Source organism: Monodelphis domestica, chromosome 7 (genome assembly GCF_027887165.1).
Source record: "Monodelphis domestica isolate mMonDom1 chromosome 7, mMonDom1.pri, whole genome shotgun sequence".
Classification (NCBI taxonomy): domain Eukaryota; kingdom Metazoa; phylum Chordata; class Mammalia; order Didelphimorphia; family Didelphidae; genus Monodelphis; species Monodelphis domestica.
In genome coordinates this window covers 239,572,381-239,598,378 of record NC_077233.1, presented here as the reverse complement: position 1 = coordinate 239,598,378, position 25,998 = coordinate 239,572,381, and the positions used below count along the sequence as shown (strand labels likewise).

The window sequence follows — 25,998 nt, the reverse complement described above, 5'->3', positions numbered from 1 at the left end:
GAAAGAAAAAAGGAATAAAAAAGGACAGAAGAAAGGAAAGACTCTTTTTAAACTATAATATTTATTTTTATTATTCAATTTATCAAAACAAACCAAAGATTTCCATCTGGTCTAACAGGCTTCATCACAACCTCTCTAAATTGGTTGACAGAGTTGGTACTACACTGAAATTAATAGTAATAAATAAAAAGCATTAAGTGCCTACTGTGTCAAGCACTGTGCTAGGATTAAAAGATAAAAATAAAATCACTCCTGCTCTCAAGAACCCTATATCTTACATCTGCCTAGGAGCCAATACTCTATCATGCTTCACTGTGGTTTGATATGCTATAGTTTGTTTAGCTGTTCTTAAAATAATCAAACCCTTATAGTGTTTCAAAATTTTCCTTGGTGAGGCCAGGGGAAAGGGAATAAGCATTTACATAGTGACTGCTATATGATAAGAACTGTTACATGATTTACAAATATCTCATTTGATTCTCATAACACTGCAAGGTAGTTGCTAGTATTATCCCCATTTTACAGATGTGGTAACAAAGAGAAACATGAACTGAGATCTTCCTGATATCTCCTCAAGCAAACTCTGGTTTCATTTAGCTGCCTCTTTAGGGACAGCTAATACTATATGCATATTCCAGCTAGGTGACTCAGTGGATAGAGTACTGGGTCTGGAGTCAGGAAGATTCATCTTTCTGAGTTTAAAAAAAAAAAAAAAAACTGGCCTCAGACACTTCCTCTGGTCAAGTCACTCAGCCTCTATTTGCCTTACTCCACTGGAGAAGGAAATGGCAAACTACTCCACTATCTTCATCAAGAAAACTCCATGGACTGTATTAGTGGGCTATGTTCCATGGGGTTACCGAGAGTCAAACACGACTGAACAACAGTTCTCTATTGATTTTCATTTTCTTTTGAAAGGAAAGTGCACCTTATTTGGAATATAATGTAGTGAAAAGAACTGAACTGACACTCGTGGATTTGAGTCCAGCTTCCACACATTGGCTAATTGTGACATTAGAAAAGTCATTTACCTCCTTTTAGTTTCAGTCTGTAAAAGGGATCTGGATAATCATGCTAGCAGAACCTTTCATCTTATTGGAGATTCTTCAGCCATTGGTTCTTTCTTAATCAATCTACAAATATTTACTGGGATCCTACTATATGGTGGACACTCACTGTACTAAATAGCGAGATATAAATACAATAAATAAAAACCTCTATTCACAAGGAGCTGAAGGGTCAAGATAGAGAAAGGCTTTAAAGGCATCTAGAGCAGTTTGAGGCAAGAGGAAACCACAAAAGTTTACTGAGGAAAGGAGGGACACAATCAGAATCCCTTTGTAAGTCATGGAGAGAATGAACTGAAGTGGGGAGACACTGGAGGCAGGGAGGACACTGGACACGGGTAGGAGTCTGTCCAATTAATCTAAGGTAGAGGCGACGAAAGAAAATGTTAGTTGTGAAGAGTTTATCTGATGATAGGGGACCCGTGAACTTAAAAAAAAGTTTAAAAAATGAATATCAATATAACTGGTTTCATTTATAATCTTACATATTTTATTTAGGCATTTAAAAACATTCTTCTGAAAAGCGACTTAACCAGACAAAGGCAAAGAACCTCTCATCTTATCCAACTCTCATTTTTGCGGAAAAAACCTGACGGCTGCTACTAAGAGTAGGAACTGGGGGACCCACAACTGGAACTGATATTGAAAAGAAAGTCCTCTGACTCCAAGTCCAGGGATTTTTTCCAGGCTTCAGAAAAGTTTGTGCCCGGAGGTTTCTGGGAATCGTAGTTTCGGGCAAATCAGCTGGACCCGTTACAGTGGGTAGGGCTCGGGTGCGCACGCACCGCTGTTGTTCTGCTCGTAATTGTCAGCTCTGCCTGCGGCGGCTTTTGATGTGTGGTCGGTCTTACTGTGAACTCAGAGGGACACAAACCACAAGGTTTTGATGACCCAGACCCCCTCCCCACCGCTCTCCCGAGCCTCTGACTCTCGCGGGGTCTCTGAGAGGAGTGGTTGGGTTTCGGCGGCGGAAGAGCTTGTCTCATAGGGGCAGCGTGAGGGCCTCGGGCCAGGGGAGGCCCGCCGGCGCTGGACGCAAACTTAGCCTCGTGAAGAGTTTTGTCCCCATCCGCCTCTTGTACCCTCTTCTAGCGCCGGGTCTTCCTTGGCGGCCCTCACTGTCACCAGAAGAGCCAGCTGGGCTGGGGGCTGCTGCTCACTGCCCTGTGGAGAGGGGGCTGGGCAGAGAGACGCGACGCTCCTCGACCAAGAGACCCAGTCTCAGTCCTTTTGCGGAGTTTACAGCCCAAGCAAAATGCATGCATTTTTCAGCTTTGAACAGCATGGAGTGGTGGGAGAAGAAATCTCTTTGTGTGTTTGTCTGCATGTGTGTATTTCTATTAAAAAAACAACAACAGCATAGTGTAGTATAAAGGGCACTGAGCCAGGAGAGATCTGAGTTCAAGTTCTGGGTTTGGGTCTGGTTGTATTATTTACTTGTTCCACTTTGGATAAGTCAGCTAACTTAACTCAAATCTCAGCTGCTTCGTCTGTATAGTGCAGATCACAAAACATACTAACAGCTCAAGAAGGTAGTTGTAAAGAAATTTATGTGAATTAAAAAGCGCTCTATATCTTATGTATCTAAGTAGATGTGTATCTGTGAACAGTTGTGTGTATCTGAGACAATGTTGTGAGATTAACATCTTGCTTAACAGTATCCTACTGTTGCCCACTATTCACTTTCTCAGCTATTTGTATATCAGTCTCTTAACAAGCCTGAAGTCAGATGGTTTGTGACTAAGAAATCTTGCTTCTCTCTGTTAACCACAAGATATATATCCTATATATGTATCTTTGCCCACAGCACCCCTCAAGAATGTATGCAGGTGTCCAACCTGAGGCTGAAGGGAACTGGTTTACTGCTGGGAATTCGGATTTGAAGTCCATGGTGACAATCCCAGATGGAGAGATGCTGGCCTTGAATAACATGATGACCATCTCTCTGAACCCCCAAATTCTGGCAATGCATGAACAAGATAGGGATGATTCAAGAGAACAGGTAACCACCCTAGGAAGAGAAAAAATTAATTCTGAGGCTTCTCGCAAGAGCTTCAGATGTTTTCCATACCCAGAAAAAGCTGGACCTCGTGAGGCTGTGAACCAGCTTTGGGAACTCTGCCTTCAGTGGCTGAGGCCAGAGATTCACACAAAGGAACAGATCCTGGAGCTGCTGGTGCTGGAGCAATTCCTGACTATCCTGCCCAGTGAGGTCAGGATTTGGGTGAAGTCACAGCATCCAGAGAACATTGAGGAGGTGGTCACCCTGGTGGAGGATTTGACCCAAATGCTTGAGGAGGAAGGTGAGAGTTACAGAAAGATAATAGGTGAGAGTTATAGAAAGATAGTAGGAGAAAGCAAACTCTTCAGGTATAAAAGGAGGTCTCTGGAAGGCAGGTACTATTAAGAACCTGGGGACAGGGAATGAGAACCTTTTTAATTTCCAAGTTGGTCTTCTTATGTTATCTGGCTGAGTTTGTTCCTCATCCCCCTCCTTCACCTATAGCATTTGATTATAAAATGGGAAAACATTATGGGCTGGTTGTTTTGTTTTTTTTTTTTTTGGTGGAAAGACAGAAAACGGTCAAATATTCATCTCTTTTATAAAACTTGTGGGAGTTCCTTCCAGAATATTACTTTGAGCATCAGTGAGTCAGTAAACAATTATTAATATTCCTCCAGTGTTCTTGGCAAAGTGGTAGAGGCTGGAGATAAAGATACAAAAATTAGATAGTCTGTACCCTCAAAGAGCACATATTCTTCTTGGGGGAAGCAGCATGTTCACAGATAAGTAGATGAAGGATAGATACAAAATACAGATTAATTTCAAGGCTGAGAAAGAATTATAACAACTATGGCCAAAGGTTGCTTGAAGGAAGCACTTAAGCTGAACCTTGAAAGAATATAGGATGTGTGAGAGCTAGAAGTGAGGATAGAGAACATTTCAAGTATGAAGAGAGGGGAACAGCCTGAGGTGGGAGTTAGAATATCTTACAAGGGGAACAACCAGTAGGCAAGGTTAGCAGGAATGTAGAGAGCGTGAGGGGGAGTAATGTGTAACCAGCCTGGAAGATAGACTTAGAATCAGATAATGAAGGGCTTTAAATGTCAAACAGAAATTTATATGCTAGAGAGTTATTGAAGTGTCTTGTGCAGGGGAGTGACATAGACCTGTCCTTTAGTAATATCATTTTGGCAGCTATATGGAGGTTGGATTGAAGAAGGGAGAGAATGGATACAAGGAGACCAGTTACATACTTTGGCAATAGTAAATCTACAGAAGTGAATGTGGTCCTGAATTAAGATTGTTGTGGAGAGAAAGGACAAATTTGAAATGTTGAGAAGGTTGAATCAACAAGACTTATAAATTGACTGGATTTGGTAGGTGAGTGATATTGATGAATCAAGGTTGACACCTAATATGCATACCTGGGTGATTTGAAGAATGGTGTTATCTGGACAGAAATAGGAAAGTTAGTAGGAACAGTTAGTTTAGGGGGAAAGAAATGATGCTGAAAAATAGACTGAGAAGAAATTGGCTAGACAGGTAGTAGGAGAATGATAAAAGAGCAGTATCCCAGGGTTAGTGCTGTACTGAAGGCATTACATATAGCAATAAAAAGTTCATTAATGACTTTGAACAGAACAGTTTCAGTCAAGTGGTGAGGATGGAAGCCAGATTATAAAGCATTAAGACATGAGGAGTGGAGGAGAGAGGAGAAAAAGGTACATCAAGTACTATTGATGACCAGGGATGCAAAATCTTCTGAGGAAAGCTAGATTTCTGTGATAGTAGATGGAACATGAGATGAAAAAATTTAATATGAGGAACAATTCATTAAAACAAAATTAGGCTTTTGGAAAGCACAGTGGAAAGGTTAGGTAGTGGTATAAGTACCTGGTTGGAATAGGACTGATGTGGATGGTAATGAGGAAGAGAGTTGATGAAGGCTCAGCATTAAACTTTTTCATTTAGAATGCTCCCCCCCCCCATTTAAGAACCCTGTGTGATGAATAAGAAAGCTATAATTAGCTTTCTTATAATAAACCCTTACCTTCAGTCTTGGAGTCAATACTGTGTATTGGCTCCAAGGCCAATGGTAAGGGCCAGGCAATGGGGGTTAAGTGACTTGCCCAGGGTCACACAGCTGGGAAGTGTCTGAGGCCAGATTTGAACCTAGGACCTCCCATCTCTAGGCTTGACTCAAAATCCACTGAGCTGCCCAGCTGCCCCCAATTAGCTTTCTTTTTTGCAGATAGGAAAACTAAAGCATAAGATGATCAATCTAAGGGACCCAACTAGTGGTTAAGTTTGGTCTCAACCCCTTGTGTCCCAAGTCTCATATCTGCTGTTATAACAATATTGTACTTTCCAATAGAAAATGTTTCTTAGGAAGTGATTTTCTGAAAGGAAGTCAGCAAATTGATTCATTCTGTATTCTGAAAGAGACAATTTCTCATCACCAGAGGAAAAGCAATGGCAGAAATATTGAATTATATACTTTAGGGGGCACATTGAATTGGGCATACAACAATTAAACCAGGCTGTGTGTCTGATATTTCAACTCTAAATTCTCCTTGTAAACCTGCTGCCACTACAGAGTTGTAAAGTTAGGACTCCAGGTGGCATTGGTATTCTTTCTGAAATTGTAAGAGCCTGGGCACTGATCTTATTTTCATTCTTTTTTCTCCCTAGTTCCAAGTTCCCAAGATTTTCCTCTTCTCCAAGAGAGAACCACAGAGAAGGAGGGAATGTCTACTGTGTCACCAATAGCCAGATTTCAGGTGAGTTAAAATGCCCTCTTTTCCTTTAGTGCCAATTTGTGTTTTATTACAGACACTTTTCTTTCCTTTTTTTGCTTGGACTTCTCTTCCCAATGAAAGCCTGTCTAGAAATATGCACTCTTCTTTTTTTCTTTCCTGATATTGGACCTGTTCTGAGGGATTGTGGACTCTCTAGGGCAAAGATGGTGAACCTTTTAGAGATTGAGTGCCCAAATGACAACCCTCATGTCCATGTGAGGGCCTCACCCCCACCTGACCCCCGACAGGGAAGGGAGGAAGCACCCCCATTGGGCTGCTGGCCCCCTTCTCCCCTGGCATAAGTCTGTATGCATGCCATAGGTTCGCCAACATGTGCATCATTATAAATAAATTTTTCCTCTATTCTTAAAGTGTTCTCTCTCCACAAGACATACATATAAAGTGTACAAAAAAATCTTGATACCATTTTGTTTTAAAAGTTTAATAGTTATTCATTTAAAAGCTATGTTATTTTGAAAGAAACCATTCCGTGAACTCATATCATTATTAAACTTGTGTATTTCAAATTCCTTAGAATCTAAATTTGTAAAGGAAAAAATTAACCAAATTACAATAAGATGTAGTAATATTATATTGGCAGAAATTCTTAATGCCTCTGTTTTGGACAAAATGAACATAAATAAAAGAAAAAATAATAGAATTGAACAAATTGCTGGAGAAACTAGAGCTAAAGATATATGGATATGTCTCTATAATATCTGTATAAGATATATATTTTATAAATGAGTTTTCTAAAGAAAATACTTATTTTTAAGCACTAGATAGAACTTTTTAAAAAATTAACCATGTTATTAGTATGCAGAGGTACTACAAATAAATATTAAAAGACAAATATAAAATATTCTTTAAAAATCATAACACAAAATAGTCATCAGTTTGGGAAGCACAAGCAAAAGACAGATTCACATGCAGTTTTAATAATGAAATCCTAAATAATGAGTGGATCAAAGAACAAATCACTGGAATAATCAAGAATTATATGAAAGAAAATGATACAATCCCAGTTTCTGGGATGCAGCTAAAGTAATCTTTAAGGGAAAAACTTAGCTCTAAAATCATGAGTTAACAAAAGAGAAAAGAGGGGATAAATGAAATGAACATGCATTTAAAGAATAAAAAAGCCAACAGACAAACCTTAAATAAACACACAAAAAGAGAATATACAAAAATTAGAGGAGAAATAAATTAGTAACAAAAAAGACCATAGAAATGATAAACTAAAAATTGGTTCTTTGAAAAGACTAATTGATAAAAACTTAAAGCTAACATGATTAAAAAGAAGAGGGTAGAAAGTAAAATGAACAAAAATAGCAAATGAATAAGGTGGAACTAAAATAAAACCAGGAGTTTTTAAAAAATCAGAACCTTCTGTGGCACCAAAATTGAGAAGAAAAAAAGAGAACTGTGGTACCTTCAAAAACATAAAACATATTAACAGAAGACCAAATAGATATCCTGAATAATCCTATCCCAGAAAAAGTAATAAAACTAGGTGTAAAGGAATTACCAAAAGAAGGGGCAAAAACTTTATAGTCCTGATGAATTTACAGAAGAATTCTATTAAACATTTAAAGGAATGTCTATACCAATACTACACAAATTATTTTCAGGAATTGAAAAGGAAAGCATTCTAATAGAGTCTTTTTATAAGAAATGTAATCCTAATTCCTGAACTAGGGAAATAGCAATCATAAAAGGCATACTGTAAGTCAATATCATTAATGATATTGATTCAAATTTTTTAAATAAAAACTTTTTAGACTACAATAGTACATATGAGAAATCTTTCATTATGACCAAGTTGAATTTATACCAGAGATGCAATGATAGTTCATCATTAGGAAAACAATCAACATAATTATATTGAAACCAAAATTGTCCAAAACCACAATTATCTTAATAGACTCAGAAAAATCCTTTAAAAAAGTTGAATATTCCTTTATACTAAAAACTCTATAGGGCTCAGCTCAGTGGCTCAGTGAATTGAGAGCCAAGCCTAGACATGGGAGATCCTAGGTTCAAATCTGGCCTCAGACACTTCCTGGCTGTGTGACCCTGGGCAAGTCACTTACCCCTATTGCCTAGTCCTTACCACTTTTCTGCCTTATAACTGTAATAGTCAAAGGAATCATAGAGGATTGAAGAGGTACAGGGGATAAGGAAGGTTTTGTAACAGGGAATGGAGGAGTTGAAAGGATAGAGGGAATATGGATGTTGGTGAGGTAAAAGGAGAGAGATACCCCCTGCTGGGAGGCTATCTTTGAAAAATGGGGTTCCTGAGAAATGAACCAACTATAATAGCCTGAGGAGATATCTTCTCTATTGATTGATGTTGAAAATATCCTAGGGCAGGTAAGCGTGGACCCTCCTGAGAGATAAGCCTTCTCCAGACCGAGGTTGTCCATCAGGGGTCTGATAAGGACCCATTTATTGTTGAATGGCTGCCCTTAGGTTCTGCTCCCTCTATGTCCCACTGAAATGATTGTTCTCCTCTTATCTGAATGCTGGTTATTTAACTCAAGATGAATTTAATAACAAGTTTGGATTGGGAAGGTATCAGTGTAGAGGGAAGAGGGATTTGCCCTATACTTTGCCACAGATTGGTTTTGAATCTCTCTCAGCTTTTGGGCTGAGACCAGGCCTCACCGGCTGGTGGAGGCTTTCTTTTATTCTTGTCTATGCTAATCTATGCTAGCTTTCTTAAATTCAAAGTCTTTAGCAGCAGACAACAAGAGGAAGAAAAGGTTCTGACTTTCAGAGCTGGTTGGGCCTGTCTCTTTAGGCTAACGAAGACCCACCTTACAGTTCAAGTTGCTCCCGTTAAATCCCTTTGTTTGATGACACGATCACAAGAATCCAGATAGAGCACACAGTTGGGAAATATCTAGGAATAAATACTTCTATCCAGAGACAGGGAGAGAGCAAGGGCTAGGAAAGAGAGACCTTGAGAGCAACTGTCACTCTCCAAGTCGCCCCTCCCCCTCCAACTGTCATCACTGCCCATTAATCTTCACTCTAACATTCCAAGTGCTGTCTATTCCACCTCAGTGGCAGAAAGATCAAAACTTGATTCAGTTTTCCTTTCCACAGAACCAATACACAGTATTGATTCTAAGATGGGAGTTAAGGGTTAAAACAAACAAACAAACAAACAAAACCAACTCTACAAAGCCATAGAGGGACTTTTAAGAAGACATCCAAAAAATAACTACCTTAGACCAAAAGCAAGCATCATGTAATGGGGATATGCTAACAACTTTCCAAGTAAGTACAGGAGTAAGGCAAGAATGCCTACTTTCTCTGCTATCATTTGATATAATTCTAGAGATGTTAGCAATAGCAATTTGATGAGAAAGAAATGAAAGGTGCAAAATGTCAAGAGCAGATAAAACTATACCTATTTTTTGATGATATAATGGCTTACTTAGCAAATCTTGGGAAATCAATGGAGATACTAATTGAGACAATAATTTCTTCAAGGTGGTAGGCTTCCAACCTCTCCCCCCGAAACCCAACCCAACAGTATTTCTGTGTGTATTAACAATAGAACTCAACAGGAAATAATAGAAAGGAAAATACCATTAAGCATAAATACAAAAGTACTCAGGAGTCAATCTTAACAAGTTACACACATTACTAACAGATTTAATTACAATGTGCTCCTTAAAGAAGTAAAGGCCGACTTAAATATTTAAATAACTATTCAGTGTTCATGTCTGGGCTTTGCCAGTATAATAAAAATGACATATTACCAAAATTAGTTTTAATACTATACTTGTCATCCTATAGAGAACTCAATAAAATGCTTTCTGTGTATAGGCTTCATTTTACAGTAGATAAGTAGTCAAAGGATATGAACAAATAATTCTCTAAAGAATTGTAAAAACAATTAACCTTATGAATGTCCCAAATCCCTAAAAGTAAGAGAAATGTACATTAAAACAACCCTGAGGTTTCATCTCACCCCATGTAAATTCTCAAAGATGACAAAAAATGGGAAAATCATCATTGAAGGATTGTAGGAAAATAGAGACACAAGTTCATCACTGGTGAAGCTATGAATCATTATAGCCATTTTGGAAAGCAATTTGGATTTTTGCAATGATGTGACCATAATATCCATGTCCTTTGACTCAGAGATTCCATTACTACTAGTCTTAAAATTCAAGGAATTAATTGATAAGAAAAACTACATATACCACCTAGTATTTATAATAACACATTTTGTAATTGCAAAAAATTGGAAACAAAGAGGATATCCTTTAGTTGGGTGATAGCTAATTAATATATTTGAATGTTTTTGTTCTATAAGAAATGATAAATGTGATGAATATAAAGAAGCATGGAAATACATGCTCTGATGCATAATGAAGTAAACAAAGTCAAGACAACAATATACACAATATACAAAATCACAATCGTGTACATGAATGAACACAAAATTTAAAATGAATGTTACAGAATTACAAAAAAAAACAAAAACAAGTATACCTCCAAAGAAGAGGCATGAGAAAATATCCCTACCTAATTCCCTTATGTAAGTGGAAGATTGATTGATGTGGTCCAAGGTGCCCATTTTCAGTCTTTTTTGATGTAATTATCAGTTTTATGGAATTTTTTTCCTTAAAAATATTATTTGTTGTATGGAATGGTTTTCTGGAAGGGGAAAGTGAAGGTACTTTCCTTTTTTTTGGAATTTTTGGAAATATTTTTTAAAAGATATTAATAAAATTTGTTAAAAAAAAAAAACTTTTGTGTTCCAGCCAATTTGGCTTCCTTTTATTGTTCCATTTTCACTGTTAAATTTTCCCCCTAATTACATGTAAAAACAATTTTTGACATTCATTTTTTAAAATTATGAGTTTCAAGGCAACTAGATGGCTCAGTGGATGGAGAGACAGACCTAAAGAGAGAGGCTATCCTAGTTTCAATTCTGGCCTCAGACACTTCCTCACTGTGTAATCCTGGTCAAGTCACTTAACTCCCATTGCCTACCTCTTACTGCTATTAGGCCTTGGAATCAATATACAGTATTGATTGTAAGATGGAAGGTAAGGGTTTAAAAAAAAGTTATGAGTTTAAAGTTTTCTCCCTCCCTCCTCTGCCTCTTCCCTGGTTCAGTAAACAGTCTGATATAGGTTGTACATATGCAGTCAAGTAAAACATTTTCAGTTTGTCATGTTATAAAGGAAAACATAGATCAAAAAAACCCCAACAACAACAAAAACAATGTGAAAATTATGCTTCAATCTTTATTCACAGTCTCTCAGTTCTTTCTTTGGAAATAGCATTTTTTTCATCACAAGACCTTTGGATTTTCTTGCATCATTATATTGCTGAGAATAGCAAAGTCATTCAGAGTGGATTATTGAACAATGTTGCTTTTACTGTATTTGTACTGGGTTTCATCTCCTGCTTGCATGTCTTTCCTCTGGCATAACACACCTGCTGTGTTCTCATTCCTTATCTTTTGGACTCTAGTTCCCGTCAGGTTTCACTCAAGTGCTAGTTCCTAAGGGAAGCCTTTGTTTGATTTGTAATTATTTTTCACTTACTGATCTGGTACATGTTTCCCTTCAGTTGATTGTCAGGTCCTTGAGAGCAAAGACAGTTTCCTTTCATTATATTACCACTTCCTAGCACATAGTAGGTACTTAGTAAATACTTTCAAAATGGAATTCTCTAGTGGGACAACTCAAATGTGTGTTTCTATGAGATAATAATCTTTCATTCCTTTGAAGGTGATTTCTGTAAATATGGAATGATTGTTAAATCTCAGGTGCAGAAGGAAAATGCTTGCCTTATTTAATTTTCATTCTTATAACTTATGAGACAAAGAATAAAGGTAAACTATGGCAAATTAATAGATGCCATGTGCCCCTCAGAAAATCTTTGAGCACAATCAAGCAGAGTGATTGTTTATGGGAAGCAGGTTCCCATCAGCTAATTGGATTCAATAGTTCTCAAAGAATGCAAGCTTCATATAATTCGGAGATATGTCACGTGATCTTTTTATGCCTCAAATATAACAGAAAGGGGTGCACAAGAAGTAGATATACAACAATAAATTATTTAGAATGATTGTGCAGCCTGAACAGTGTCCAAGGCATTTCCTATACATTCTGTTTATTTCATTGCCATCCTTATGTTCTGATTGAAAATAGGCATGAATAAGAATCAGGATGCAAGTAAATTCTAGACAAGCAGAAATGTGTTTGCTTTTTCAGGAAACCATCACATTCCAAGATGTGACTCCAGACTTCACTTGGGAAGAGTGGGCACAATTGGACACTGTTCAGCAGGATCTCTGTAGAGATGTGCTGATGGAGAACTATAGAAACCTGGTCTTTATTGGTAAATCTTTCCCTTGTGACTCCCAGTTTTCACTTTGGGGTGTTTTTGCTTCAGATTATTCATAACTCTGACATCAAGAGTATTAGCTGAGTTTTTAATTATTGCATAGAAACCAGAAATTTTTAGTTCATTTTGGGCCAGTCTGCAGGATTTTTCTATTCATTTTTCTCAGGTTAAAGATTTTTTACCTTGTAGAACTAAGAATGGAACAACTTCATTTTTTCATCACTATTCCTAATTATGTCCTTTCCCAGCCATTTGCTTTCTTGTGTCAAAGATTTTTTTTTTTGCCAGGATTTTAGTACAGATACCTCCAGGAGCAGGAGATTTGTACTCATCAATGAGGGAAAATAAAGGAATTGGGTATCTTTCTGAACTGAAAGCAACTCTATGTACATTTTCCATATGACTTCTAAGAACCCATTACTGAATATCTTTCTGAAATCCTTTGAAGTATCCTTTGGGTCTTCTTAGAATATTTTCTCTTTCCTAACGGTTAAAGGGTTTGGACCCTATTCTGTAGTTACTTCTCTGACGTGAGTGTCTATTTTGCTTTTCTTTTCAATGTATAGGGCTTTCAGTTTCCAAACCAGATGTGATCTCGCAGATGGAACATGGAGAAGTGCCATGGTTGTTGAGGAGTGAAGTCCCAAGAGGCATCTGTCCATGTGAGTAAATGAAAAACTATCAAATTGGAATTATTAACCAGCATCTCTTCAGGTGGTTGGTCAGGGAGAAAATATGTTTAAAATGTTGCTCTAGCAATACCTCCTCAAAACTGCAGATTTCTTGAGATGAGATAAAACTAACTGGTTTGAGCTGTTGCATATATTTTCATTAATCACAAATTATGTGTGCCCACTGCCTTGAATCCTCAACACTCATTCCTAGGAGCATATCTTTAGACCTGTAAGTCTCCCATATGACAAATGAGGAACCTGAGACTCAGAGAATTTAAGGACTTAATCTTTAGTTATATTCCTTTCTTTACACTCTAGAATATGGCTTCAACCTGCATTAATTTTTGGAAACTGCTTCTAAAAGTCATTACTGGTTTCTTCTATTTAAATCCACATATCTTTTTACAATCCTCATATTTATATCTCTTTCTGTTATGAGATGTAGTGAGCAGAATCAGAACATTACAATTAAAAGGCCTTAGAAGCCATCTTGTTCAACCCATACCTTAAATAAGAATCCCTTCTATCACATGACCACTGCCTATAATCCACCTTTACTTGAAGATTTTTCACAGAGAGGAATGTGCTTCCTCCTGAGTAATAGCCCATGTCACTTTTAGCTTAGTTCTGATTTACTTCATGGGCTGAATGAAGGAGTTGGTAGGTCACGGATATGATGAAATGAGTGTTTAAATAAATTTAATCTACTCAATTACAAAAATGAATAATATGAAACTAGGAATCAAGTGATAATATGTGTATAACCCAGTGAATTGCTTGCCAGCTCCAGGAGGAGGGCAGGGAAAAGGGGAGGGAGACAACAGGAATCATGGAATCATGGAAAAAATAATAAAATTTAAAAAATTAAAAAAATAAATTTAATCTGACAGGTTGTATGCAAAAAATATTGGAAGGGTCCAAATGTGAGATGGTAAGGTCCTGCATTCTTTCCTGTCTTGGCAATAACTGCTCATCTTTTATTCCCTTGACATCTCCTTTGTTTAGCAGTACCTTTATTTATTTCTCCAACTTTCAGTCTCTTCTCAAATGCCCTAGTCTCTTGAGGGCTGTGAAATGAGATGGTATTTTTAACCTTCCAAAGCTCTTTGTAAAGTAGGTTGTATAAAACCTATTTTTTCTTTGCTTAAGTAGAGAATAGCTTTGCACTTGGATTTAGGAGACTTCTGTTAAGTTGATTAAAAACAAACCCCAAACCTAAAAAGATTTTTAGGAAGACTTTTATTAAGTCAATTTGACAGAGGAGAACAAAAAAAGTATGGCTCACTCCTCAGAACCTCTAAGTTTTACATTATATGGAGTTCCAACAAAGATACTACACTAGGCAGTTTCCAGATAAGGCACATGGGATGCTTTACATATATATATATATGTATACATATATATTTAAATATTTTAGCTTATTTCTGTGTACGCGCGCACACACACACACACACACACACACACACACACACACACACACACACAAATAAGCCTAAATATTTAATAAAAGATTTTGGCAAAGCCAAAACAGAAACTTTTGAATGATATCCCAATCCAAGCATTTCTTGCTGCAAAACTAACCTGGAGGGTCTCTGGGATCAGTTTAATTTCCACATCTGGAGTTAAATAGTATCTAACCACACAAGAATAGATTCAAACAGTACTAATAAATAATATATTATTTTTCTTACAGTTCACGTTTCAGATATGTTGATTATGAGCTATTAGACTTTGGACAAAGTGCTTAAGTATATACTTTCTAGAATATTATAGTTGAAAGAGACCTCAGCGACCATTTACTCCAACTTATATCTGAACCTAACTATGCTTTGTAATATAGCTAAGGAGGCCTGTTTTGAAGAGAAATCCCACCCAAAATGTCTGTATTCACTTTTGACCTAGGACTTAAAAAAAAAAAATACCTTACAAGTCAGGCCCCTATGGAATTTTAACTTTGGGTTTTTTTTGTCTTTTGGTTTCATCTACATCAAGAATTCCTGATATAGAAACTTTTTCCACAAGTGCTGATCAGAGACTCCATTATGATTTATACTATTAGGAGATTTTCCTGGTATTCAGAGAAGTTAAATAATTTGTCCCTGGTCACATAGTCAGAATATATCTGAGCATGAGCATAGAACATCCTAAATCTGATGTCTATTACCATGATACATCTTATTTTTATTTTTTAAACCCTTACTTTCTATCTTAGTATCACTTCTAAGACAGAAGAATGGTAATGGCTAGGCAATTGGGGCTAAGCGACTTGCCAGCCAGGAAGTGTCTGAGGCCAGATTTGATGCCTACTGTGTCACCGAACTATGATACTTCTTAAAGTAAATTAAACATCATCCACTATAATAGAAGACCTTTGGTTTTTTTAATTACAGAGAAGCAATAAGTTGTAGTCCAATGTAACATCTCAGATGATTGCTTAAATACTCCCAAATACTTTTTTCTTATGTCTGAATATGAAATTAAAATGCTTAATATTTGTAAGATTGAATCCTCAAAACTGGTTGTGAATAGGAGCAACAACCACATCACATAGACTAAGCTAGTTTTCCCTTAAAAGTTCAGGTGTTTTGTTTTGTTTTTAATTTTATTATCAGACGAAATAGAACCACATGACTAAGTTTTTCTACCTGCTCAAAAATCCCCACTCCACCAAAACCGCGAGAAAAAGGAGAAGAGCCGAGAGTTGTAACTACACCCAATTTATATCCTGTATACTTCGGCACATAATGACAGGAAGTGAGTAGGGCATCTTGTTTTGCTGGGAATTGTAGTTTTTAGGGTAACAGATTCTAATTACACATATGCCAGCTTGGCAATGCAGAGACAGTAAAATTGTGCCAAATTGAACCAGTGTTGCATCTTTGCCAAATGTCCTTTCTAGGATATGGTTATGTAAGCTTCCTTTTGTTAACTTTAAGTAGTATACAAGTGTCTCATTTTATTCTAATCCCAAACTTGTACCACCAGCCCAGCCCAAGTCCATCCTGCCTTACACTAGTTAACCTTAGAAGGTGGTTGTTGCTGGTAGGGGAAAAACAACATTTAGTGCTGAAATATCACTTTCTAATTGAAAGGTTCTATAAAAATGTACTTCCTGTATTGCATGGTGAAAGTTAGCTTCTTTGCCTTTAATTTTTAGGTGCTTTTCTATGTCCTCAAATGTATAGTGTGGCAAACATTTGGTAAAGAAGTTTTGAATGTCCTGAATTATGAGATAAACAGGTATAAATGATTTCCATTTAACTGAATATTTTAAAGAAATTAGCATTTTCAAATTTATTTCAGATTGGGACTTTGGACTTGAAGCAAAGGAGTTAATTCCAATGTGGGAAACTACTGTAAAGGAGTCTTCTCAGGAGACAATAATGGAAAGAACGATGGGTCATAGTTCCTGGGACTCTAGATTGGAAGAAGCTTTTAAATGTTATGGCTCACTAGTAAGGCATCAGGGCCATCAGGAAACACATTTGAAGCAAGTAACAATCACACATGAAGAAACCTTAAGTATGGAGAGAGGCTCTGAAAACAATGAATTTGGGGGATGTTTCAGTTTAAGCTCAATTCTAATTACCCAGCAGAGAGTTCCTATAGTAAATCAGTCAATCAACAATCATTTATTAGGTGCCTACTATTTGCCAGGCACTGTGTTAGACACCAGTGATACAAATAGAATAAATGAGACAATTCCTAGTCTTTATAGCTTTGACACACATGGAAAGAGTTTCCAAGATAATTCAGAACTAAATAAATGTCAAAAAATTTACACAGGGAATTATAGATTGATGTATAATGAATTTGGGGAAGCCTTCAGTCAGATTTCACAATTTAACCTTCATCATGCTGGTCAATCTGGAGAGAAACCCTATAAATGTAATGAATGTGGGAAAGCCTTCACCCAAAGGGCAAGCCTTACTCAACATCACAGAATTCATTCTGGAGAGAAACCTTTTAAATGTAATGAATGTGGGAAGGCCTTCACCCAAAGGGCACATCTTACTCAACATCTGTTTACTCATAATGGAGAGAAACCTTTTAAGTGTTATCAGTGTGGGAAAGCCTTCATCCAAATCTCACAGCTTAATATTCATCAAAGAATTCATTCTGGTGTGAGATCCTATATATGTAATGATTGTGGAAAAGCTTTTACCCAGAGGACAAACCTTACTCAACATCAGAGAATTCATTCTGGAGAGAAACCTTTTAAATGTAATGAGTGTGGGAAAGCCTTTACCCAGAGGGCACACCTTACTCAACATATGTTTACTCACAGTGGATCTAAACCTTTTAAGTGTACTGAATGTGGAAAAGCATATAGCCAGCTTTCACAGCTTAATGTTCACCGAAGAATTCATTCTGGAGAGAAATCTTATAAGTGTAATGAATGTGGGAAAGTCTTTCCCATGTGGGCAGAACTTACTCGACATCTGAGAACTCATTCTGGAGAGAAACCTTACAAATGTAATGAATGTGGGAAAGCCTTTACTCAGAGGGCAAGCCTTACTCAACATCACAGGATTCATTCTGGAGAGAAACCCTATAAATGTAATGAATGTGGGAAAGCCTTCACCAAGAGGGCACATCTAACTCAACATCAGTTCACTCATAGTGGAGAGAAACCATTTAAGTGTAATGAATGTGGGAAAGCCTATGGCCAATTTTCACAGCTTAATATTCACTTAAGAATTCATTCTGGAGAAAGATCTTATAAGTGTAATGAATGTGGGAAAGCCTTCACCCAAAGAGCAAGCCTTACTCAACATCAGAGAATTCATTCTGGAGAGAAACCTTATAAATGTAATGAATGTGGGAAAGCTTTCACTCAAAGAGCACATCTAACGCAACATCAGTTTACTCACAATGGAGAGAAACATTTTAAGTGCAATGAATGTGGGAAAGCCTATAGCCAGATTTCACAGCTCAATATCCATCGAAGAATTCATTCTGGAGAGAAATCTTACAAATGTAATGAATGTGAGAAAATTTTCCCCAAGTGGGCAGACCTTAATCGGCATCAGAGAATTCATTCTGGAGAGAAACCTTATAAATGTAATGAATGTGAAAAAGCCTTTACGCAAAGGGCACACCTCAGTCGACATTTGCTTACTCATAGTGGAGAGAAACCGTTCAAGTGCAATGAATGTGGAAAAGCCTTCACACAGAGGGCCTATGCTATTCAACATCAGAGAATTCACTTAGGAGAGAAGTGCCTTACACCTAGTAGGAGCTTAATAAACGTTTGTGAATTGAAGTGAATTAAAATTGAAATGAAGTGAATTAAAATGTTTTCCTGAAATCTAAGTAGCCTCTTTATACAGCACTGATGTCACATTCAAGTAGAAATGGGATCTCTAATCTGTATATAAGGGTCCCTGTGTCAGCACATTGACTTAGTTTTAAAATGTAATGTTATCTATTATCTATGTGCTATTGTATTTCTATTTATTTTGTTCAGTATTTCCCAATTCCATTTTAATTTGCTGCATTTTGTTTAACATGTTTAACTCCTCCAGTCTGCAGAATTGTTATAGTCTAATAGTCTAGTTACCTTGTCAAATAAGAAAACATTCTTGATAAAGCCATACCCGCTTTTTTTTTTGGCCATACCAGTATTTATTTAGTTTAATTTTCCTTTCTATCTTATGAACCACCTACTACTAATGTGTCTTAGGATTTTTCCCCCCAGGAATAGAAGTTAAGTTCATTCCTTTATAGGTCTGTTCATAGATTTTTAGTTTTCTCCAAAATTGGGTTGTTTGCCCTTTTCCAGTCCTATGGAACTTCTTCCTAAGATCTTTCACAAATTATTCATGGTAGCTCAGATGTCAGATCTACTGATTCATTTAGCATACTAGTACTTAATAATTGGTGACTTGAACTCACTGAGGGTAGCCAGATGCTGCTCGATTGTCTCCTTACTTATCTTGGGTTTACTTGATGCTATTAATTTTTCTAGTCTTCCAGTTCCACAGATCTTTCTTCTTGGAAGAAAAAACAAAGTAAGAGGTAAGCAGATCAGTCAGTCATTTAACAGTCATCTCTTCTGTTGATGAAATATATGTTCACCTCTTTGCAGAGGTGATAGACTAGTGGAACAGAATGAAACATACACTTTGAGACAATGGAAGATTTTTGCTGGAGGGTGAACTCTTAGGAGTGAAGGTGGGTAGTGGTAGTGATACACAAAAGAAAAGAAAAACATTAACAAAATATTTAAGAAATATACGTAAAAGAGTAGAAAAAAGTTTAGAGAGGGACACAAATGGCAGTTTTGTTTAATCATGTTAAATTTAACATTTTCTTTGCATTTTTTCTATGTATATTAAAATATTTACCATTTTATCTTCAGCCTATCCACTCAGCTGCAGTTGTTTGATCTTACGTGCAGCATAATTAAAGTAATCCTTACCCTTAGATTTATTGCTAGCCTCAGCTCATTCTGGGCTTTTCCATTTTTGACACAACCTTTATAGAGCCAGCCTACTATTTTGTGTTCAGTCTCATTTGTCCTTTCTTCTATCTTCCACATTTGCTTTTTTTTAAAAGAACTACAGTGATGAGTTCCATGTGCTTCCACACTAGTCTTTTCAGGCTTTCTCCTTTCCCCATCTCATTTGAAATTTCTTCTTGTTTTGTTGGAATATTCCTGATAGTCTTATCTTCCTCATGGACTGACTTCCTCTGCTAAGTTTTTTTCTTTCAATACTTTTAAATCCAAAATGCACACCCAAATTCTGTTTGGCTTTCATTTTCTTTAACACAAACTCTAGGAGGGGGCAACCATTAGTCTCCAAGGTTCCTGTCATTTCTACTTCAGCAATGTGTTTTTCTTTGTTGGACAAGATTAGGTTCAGATGACCAATTTCCCTTGTTGATTCTCTACTTTTTGAAGGTTGAAATCACTGTCCAGGCAAGTCACAAATTTATTATCTCCATCACTTGATAGAGAGTGTGGATAGTTGAAGTCTCCCATCACTACTTCTGTTCTACATTTTTTATCTTTCTCACTCTTCATCTAATTTCTCTCTGTGCCTACATAAATTAACACAACTAAGTTCTAATACTTGTGGATCTAATTCAAATTCAAATATATACGTGGATCTATAATCTCACTTATATGAGTATTCAAAAGTTTATCCTTTCTATGCCTGCCAATCTTTTCGAAGTCTTGTACCTTTCTTCCCATAAATTTGCCACAGGTATTTTACCTAAGTGCTAGGGTCCTGACAAATAATATTGCTGAGATGCCAGTGGAATACAAAGACTGTTCAGTTATATTTCATTTGTATTACATGACTGGACATTTGCCTTTTTTAAAAACAATCATCCACAGCTTCAATAACATGGAATTATAGATTTAGAACTAGAAGGACCTCAGAGATCATCTGTCAAGAGAAGGCTGTGTTGTAATGTGAGTCTGCTAAACTATTAGATTCTGGATGTAGAACTGGAAAGGACCTTAGAGACCATCTATTTCAATACTCCATGTTAGAGATGAGGGAATTGATGTCCAGGAGCAGGGACAGGATTTGAACCCATGTCCTGTGACACTAAAGCCAATATTCATCATTGATTATTCTATACTGGCTCCTACGCTTATTTCTTGCAAAAGTTTTTAAATCATGCAGTTAAAGTTTTCTATTTCTTCTTTTATGATCATCCATATCCCTTATTTAGAATTCTAACATTGACTGTAAATTGTACCTTTATTGATGCTTTTTAAAATATTGCCGTTACTTTCCAATGATTCCTTCCACATACGAAAGAACCTTTCCTTATAACAACAAATTATAAAAAAGGAAAACAAATATATTGGCTATGTCTGATAACATAAGCCTCATCCCTTTGCTATTGTCCACCATCTGGCTGCCAAGAGTCAAAGGTTTAGAGACTTGTACCTCCTTCATCCCCTTTTATCAGATGAGAAAACGAGGCCTGAAGGGTTTAAATGGCTTTACAAAGATCACATAGGTAGGAAATATGGAACTTGAGATTTAAACCTAGATCTTCCTTACACTATTCCATGCTGTTTTCCCAAGTCAAGTTTTGACACCAAATTGGTCAGTTCACAGTTTCAACATTAATTGAGACCAGAAGAAAGTTCAGAAGGGAACAGAGGCAAACTGGGCAACTTTTTCATTATTGTATTAAATATATACTTTTTAAAGGCTATATATAATAAAAGTTTATAGTTTACTATTTTAAAATATATAACATCAGCACAGTAGTGTTCCAGTATTTAAACCGTTTCTATCTTTCATCATTTTTACCAAGTCACCCCATGAATATGGAGTGAAACTTCAGTTTAAATTTATATTTTTGTTATTAGAGCCTTTTTATAGTAACTGATAATTTGCATTCTTTTAAAACTGCTTGTTAATATCCTTTGATCACTTTGGGGAATGATTCTTAATGTTCTCTTAACTGTTCTTAAATATTTGTATCAATTTCCTAAATATATTGGACACATATTTTCTGTGAAAAGTTTCTTCCAAGTTAACAGCTTCTTATTTTAGCTTCATTGATTTTATTTGTGCAAAAGATTTTACATTTTAATATTACATTTTATATAATTAAAATTGTCTGTTTTATCTTTTATAATTGCCTTTATTCCTTGTTTGGTTAAGAACTTCCTCCAAAGTCATATGGATTATAAGGTATTTCTTTTCATTCTTTGATAATTTTTATTTTTGTGATATTATCTTTTATATTTAGTTGACATCCATTTGGAGGCATTTATGGTAGATGCTATAAGATGCTGGTCTAAGCCTAACTTTTGCCAAACTGCATTCCAGTTTTCCTAACAGTTTTTGTCAAATAGAGAATTCTTATTCTAGTAGTTTTGTGTTCCTAGTGTCATTAAATTCTTGACTATCAAGTTCACTTGCTTTAGAATCTTGCTTAATAAATTGGTTTTCATTAAGTTTTCTATTTTTTCACCAGTATAATTATTTGATAATTGATTATATAATAATTTGATAATTGCTGCTTATTAATACAGTTTGAGATTAGATCATGCTAGACGCTCTTTCTATTTTTTCTTTATTTCCCCATAAATTCTTGACATTTTGTCATCCAGATAAATTTTGTTATTATTTTATCTAGCTTAATAAAATTTCCCCCTTGGCATTTAAGTTTTAACTACTCACTGCAGCCATCAGAATGAGAGTCTCTTGAATTTGAGGAATTAAAAAATAAGACTAGGGGGCAGCTGGGTAGCTCAGTGGATTGAGAGCCAGGCCTAGAGATGGGAGGTCCTCGGTTCAAATCTGGCCTCAGACACTTCCCAGCTGTGTGACCCTGGGCAAGTCACTTGACCCCCATTGCCTAGCCCTCACCACTCTTCTGCCTTGGAGTCAATACACAGTATTGACACAGCATTGACTCCAAGACAGAAGGTAAGGTTTTAAAAAAAAATGAGACTTGATCAATTTTTCTTATCCACCTTATCCAATTCTTTCATTTGACTTTAAGTACCCTTCCAAATTAGCTAGTAATTTAAGTATCCACACCAGGGAGGGGAAAAGGAAATGTATGTATAAGAGTTACATGTCCAAAGAAGATCATTATCAGTCATATAGAGATGGGAATGGTATGTTGCTAGCCTCCCAATCTGCCAGATTGAGTCAATAGTGTGCAACTCCCCAGATTTTTGTGGTAAGACTGGCAATTAACTGGCAAATACCAGGAGAGTAACTCAAGTAAACATCAAAGGCCTCACAGAGGTGATTATTTTTCCCCCTCAGGTTCTATAGAGGAAAGGGAATAAAATTCCAATATACAAAGATTCTAACAAGAAGATATAGGCCTTTTTATAAATATATCTGTGTAAACATGTGTGCATGTATATATCCTGTAACAAGCAATATTAATTTATATTCCTCAGAGTAAGAAAGAATGGTACTTGTCTTCATAGAATTTTTAAAAAACAAAACTGTATTCTTAAACATTTGAAAAGGCAGAGGGATAGAATTATAGAAGGCAGACATTTTGAGAAGCATTTAGAAGATAAAGGCTTAATCATACACCATGGTAGTTTGATTAGTATGTCATTAAAATTATAAATTAGGTAGTTTTTTGGTATAACTCAACCAGGCATGATAAATGTCTCAAATTTTTTTTTCCTCATTTATTATAAAATGTGCTTCATAGTGGAGTTCATCAAGTCTTGAGTATATCTTAGTACTCTCAAGTATTTTATGCAAGTTATTCTGAGTAGAATTCCTTTATCTCCTACTGGTGATTTTTTATAGTAACTTTAGTGGAATCTTTGGCATTATCTAAAGTAAATCATCATTCCACTTGCAAATAGAGAGTTTTTACTTCCCGTAGCCCACATTTGTCAGTTTAATTTTCTCATCTTACTTCTATACATTAACATGTGAGTAACTTGAAACTAGCAATAATCCTGGTATAATTTCATTTTGTAAAAGTATGGTCACTTGTTTGTGTTTTTACTATCATTAAGCTGATTCATAATGTCTGACTTTGACCAAATGAAAATGGTTTGAGCTGGTTTCCCTACTTATTAATTTTCTGCCACTTGAATACTAGGTTTTACATCCTATGCATGTTCTTCATTGATATTTTTAAAACTTTTTTCAAATATTATGGTTTCTAAAAATGATTATTACTCTTAGGAAGTGTGCAAAAGTTGTATCTTTTAAAGAGCACATTTCAATGAGGGATTAGAGTTATTGAAGCATTTTTTAGTCTGGGAAAGTCAAACATTCCAAGGCTTATTCAAGACCTCAATGAAAGAAATAGGATCTGTCACACTAAAGCACAGAGGAAAATGAAGTAGAAAATTAAAAGCAGTATCAGCTGACCAACAATTACTACTACACAGCTTAATTATTCCTTAAAAAAAGAACAGAACTTCAGAGAATTCTGACAGCTGAAGGAGTTGATGTGGATTTTCTGGATAGTATGTAAGAGGCTTCTTGAAGTTGGAAGAATATTAAGAAGAACGGTAAAAAATAAACCTGGAACACCGAGGACTGGAAAAGGTAGTTTTTGCTGATGAAATGCACCTTTTCATTCAATGTTATATCAAAACCATTGTCATAAGAAAAGCAGGAAACCTGTATTATCTGGTGAGATTCATCAAACTATAAAACAACTCCCCCCACAAAATTTGGTATGATGTTCTTTTATACTTCCAGGGTACTTGTGGTCCCCATTGAGGAAATGATGGATATGGATAGATATGTTGACATACCAAGAAGCAGAATTGATCCAAAAATACAGAAATTTTCAAGTGGAAATAAAATGCTACAACAAAACCTTGCATCATGCCACACATAAGTGAAGAAAGTATTATAAACTTGTATTGATGGCCTGGGAATTTGTCTAATTTAAGCCTCCGATGAAAACCTGAGGAGTATAATCAAGGCTAATCCTGGAAAAATGGGGCTATTTGTCAAAAGTATGCTTGATATTCAATGTGATAAAAGTGTGGCTTCATGTTGAGTTAATGAATATATTGCAATCTTGTGAACTTGATACCACTTTATGTAAAACAAATATCTAGGGGAAACATTGGATATTAAAACTTTTTCAAAGTTGTGAAAAGTTGTAAGATTTATTGTATTAGTCAATAAATTTATTTTACTTTATTCCTGTTACTTTGTACATGTATAGCTAGAAGGTTTTTTTTGTTTTTCTGGCATTGCATCAAATAATAAAAGTCAAAATGGAAATCCCTGATGTTTTTTAAAGCTTACCTCAATTTTAGATACATTCTGCTTGTCATGTTCCTGTTTCTTTTTTAAGCCCCAGTTTTCTCAACTGTAAAAAGGGAGATCTGGATCAGATGATGACCTGTTTCATCCCTTCCAACTGTAATATGTTTCTAATTCTAAGTCTTTTCCATTTTCTAACCCCAATCTAAACTTTGTGGAAAGGAAACAAGACTTGGAGGGGGAAGGGGCAACTGGGTGTGGCAGTTGGGTCTTGTGACTACCACTTCCTTCCTGCCAGGTGTGGCAGTTGGGTCTTGTGACTAGCACTTCCTGCCTTCTGGGTGGGACTTGCTTCCTGGGTGTTGGGGGAGAGAGGAGCTTATTCAGCCCAGTCTGGAGTGGCATGTTCTTCTTGGTTCAGCCCGAAGACACAGGCTTCTGAAGGTCAGATCTGTTCTTGTTTGCTTTCTATCTACTGCTAAGATTCTGAATTAGGCAAAACTAGACTGATATAGAGTAGAAGGAAGTGGGAAAACCATCCGCCAGCCTCTAGGGCCTGGCCCTATACTCTGAAGCTAAGGAAAAACTCCAATTCTAACTGGTTATTAAACTTTATATTATTTGAATTTGCAGTCAGATAAGTGGACTATCTTTTCTGGTCATAGAGGGAGCTGAACTTCAGTTCAGTCATTCTACAACAAACAGTCCTTATCAGACCCCTGCTGTTTCCTCTCAGGAGGGGCATCTCCCTCCCTGGCCTCACCAAGCAGTGTTCCCTCTCCCCTTAACTCCTCCTTACCCCCATACAAACCTCCAATTATCCCCATTTTTCCAATCCTATTTCCTTTCCCAATGAATATTGCAGTTTTTTTATTCAAATAATATAAAGTTTAATAACCAGTTGGAATTGGAGTTTTTCCTTAGCTTCAGAGTATAGGGCCAGGCCCTAGAGGCTGGCAGATGGTTTTCCCACTTCCTTCTACTCTATATCAGTCTAGTTTTGCCTAATTCCGAATCTTAGCAGTAGATAGAAAGCAAATAAGAACAGATCTGACCTTCAGAAGCCTGTGTCTTTGGGCTGAATCAGGAAGAGCATGCCACTCTAGACTGGGCTGAACAAGCTCCTCTCTCCCCCAACACCCAGGAAGCAAGTCCCACCCAGAAGGCAGGAAGTGGTAGTCACAAGACCCAACTGCCACACTTGGCAGGAAGGAAGTGGTAGTCACAAGACCCAACTGCCACACCCAGTTGCCCCTTCCCCCACCAACTGTTAGTCTTGTTTTCTTTACACAACTTTTGTTTTGAGGCTTGACTTCACAATGATCAGGCTTCCTCAATAATCATATTTTTAGCTTTCCTATAGGAAAGCCTAGG

General features: G+C 36.5%; 1 protein-coding gene across 2 annotated transcripts; it reads left to right on the top strand.

Moving 5' to 3' along the window:
• The first annotated feature begins 1,790 nt into the window (after window positions 1-1,790).
• LOC103104363 (zinc finger protein 665-like) lies at window positions 1,791-24,645 on the top strand. 2 transcript variants are annotated; one of them, XM_007498134.2, is made up of 6 exons: window positions 1,791-2,394; window positions 2,875-3,370; window positions 5,764-5,852; window positions 12,119-12,245; window positions 12,818-12,913; window positions 16,229-24,645. In XM_007498134.2, the coding sequence occupies exons 1-6, from the start codon at window positions 2,323-2,325 to the stop codon at window positions 18,193-18,195; spliced, it is 2,847 nt and encodes a 948-aa protein (XP_007498196.2). In that variant the 5' UTR covers window positions 1,791-2,322; the 3' UTR covers window positions 18,196-24,645. The 2 variants fall into 2 exon arrangements, with proteins under 2 accessions (XP_007498196.2, XP_007498197.2); XM_007498135.2 differs by having other exon boundaries at window positions 1,802-2,358.
• The last annotated feature ends 1,353 nt before the right edge of the window (window positions 24,646-25,998 follow it).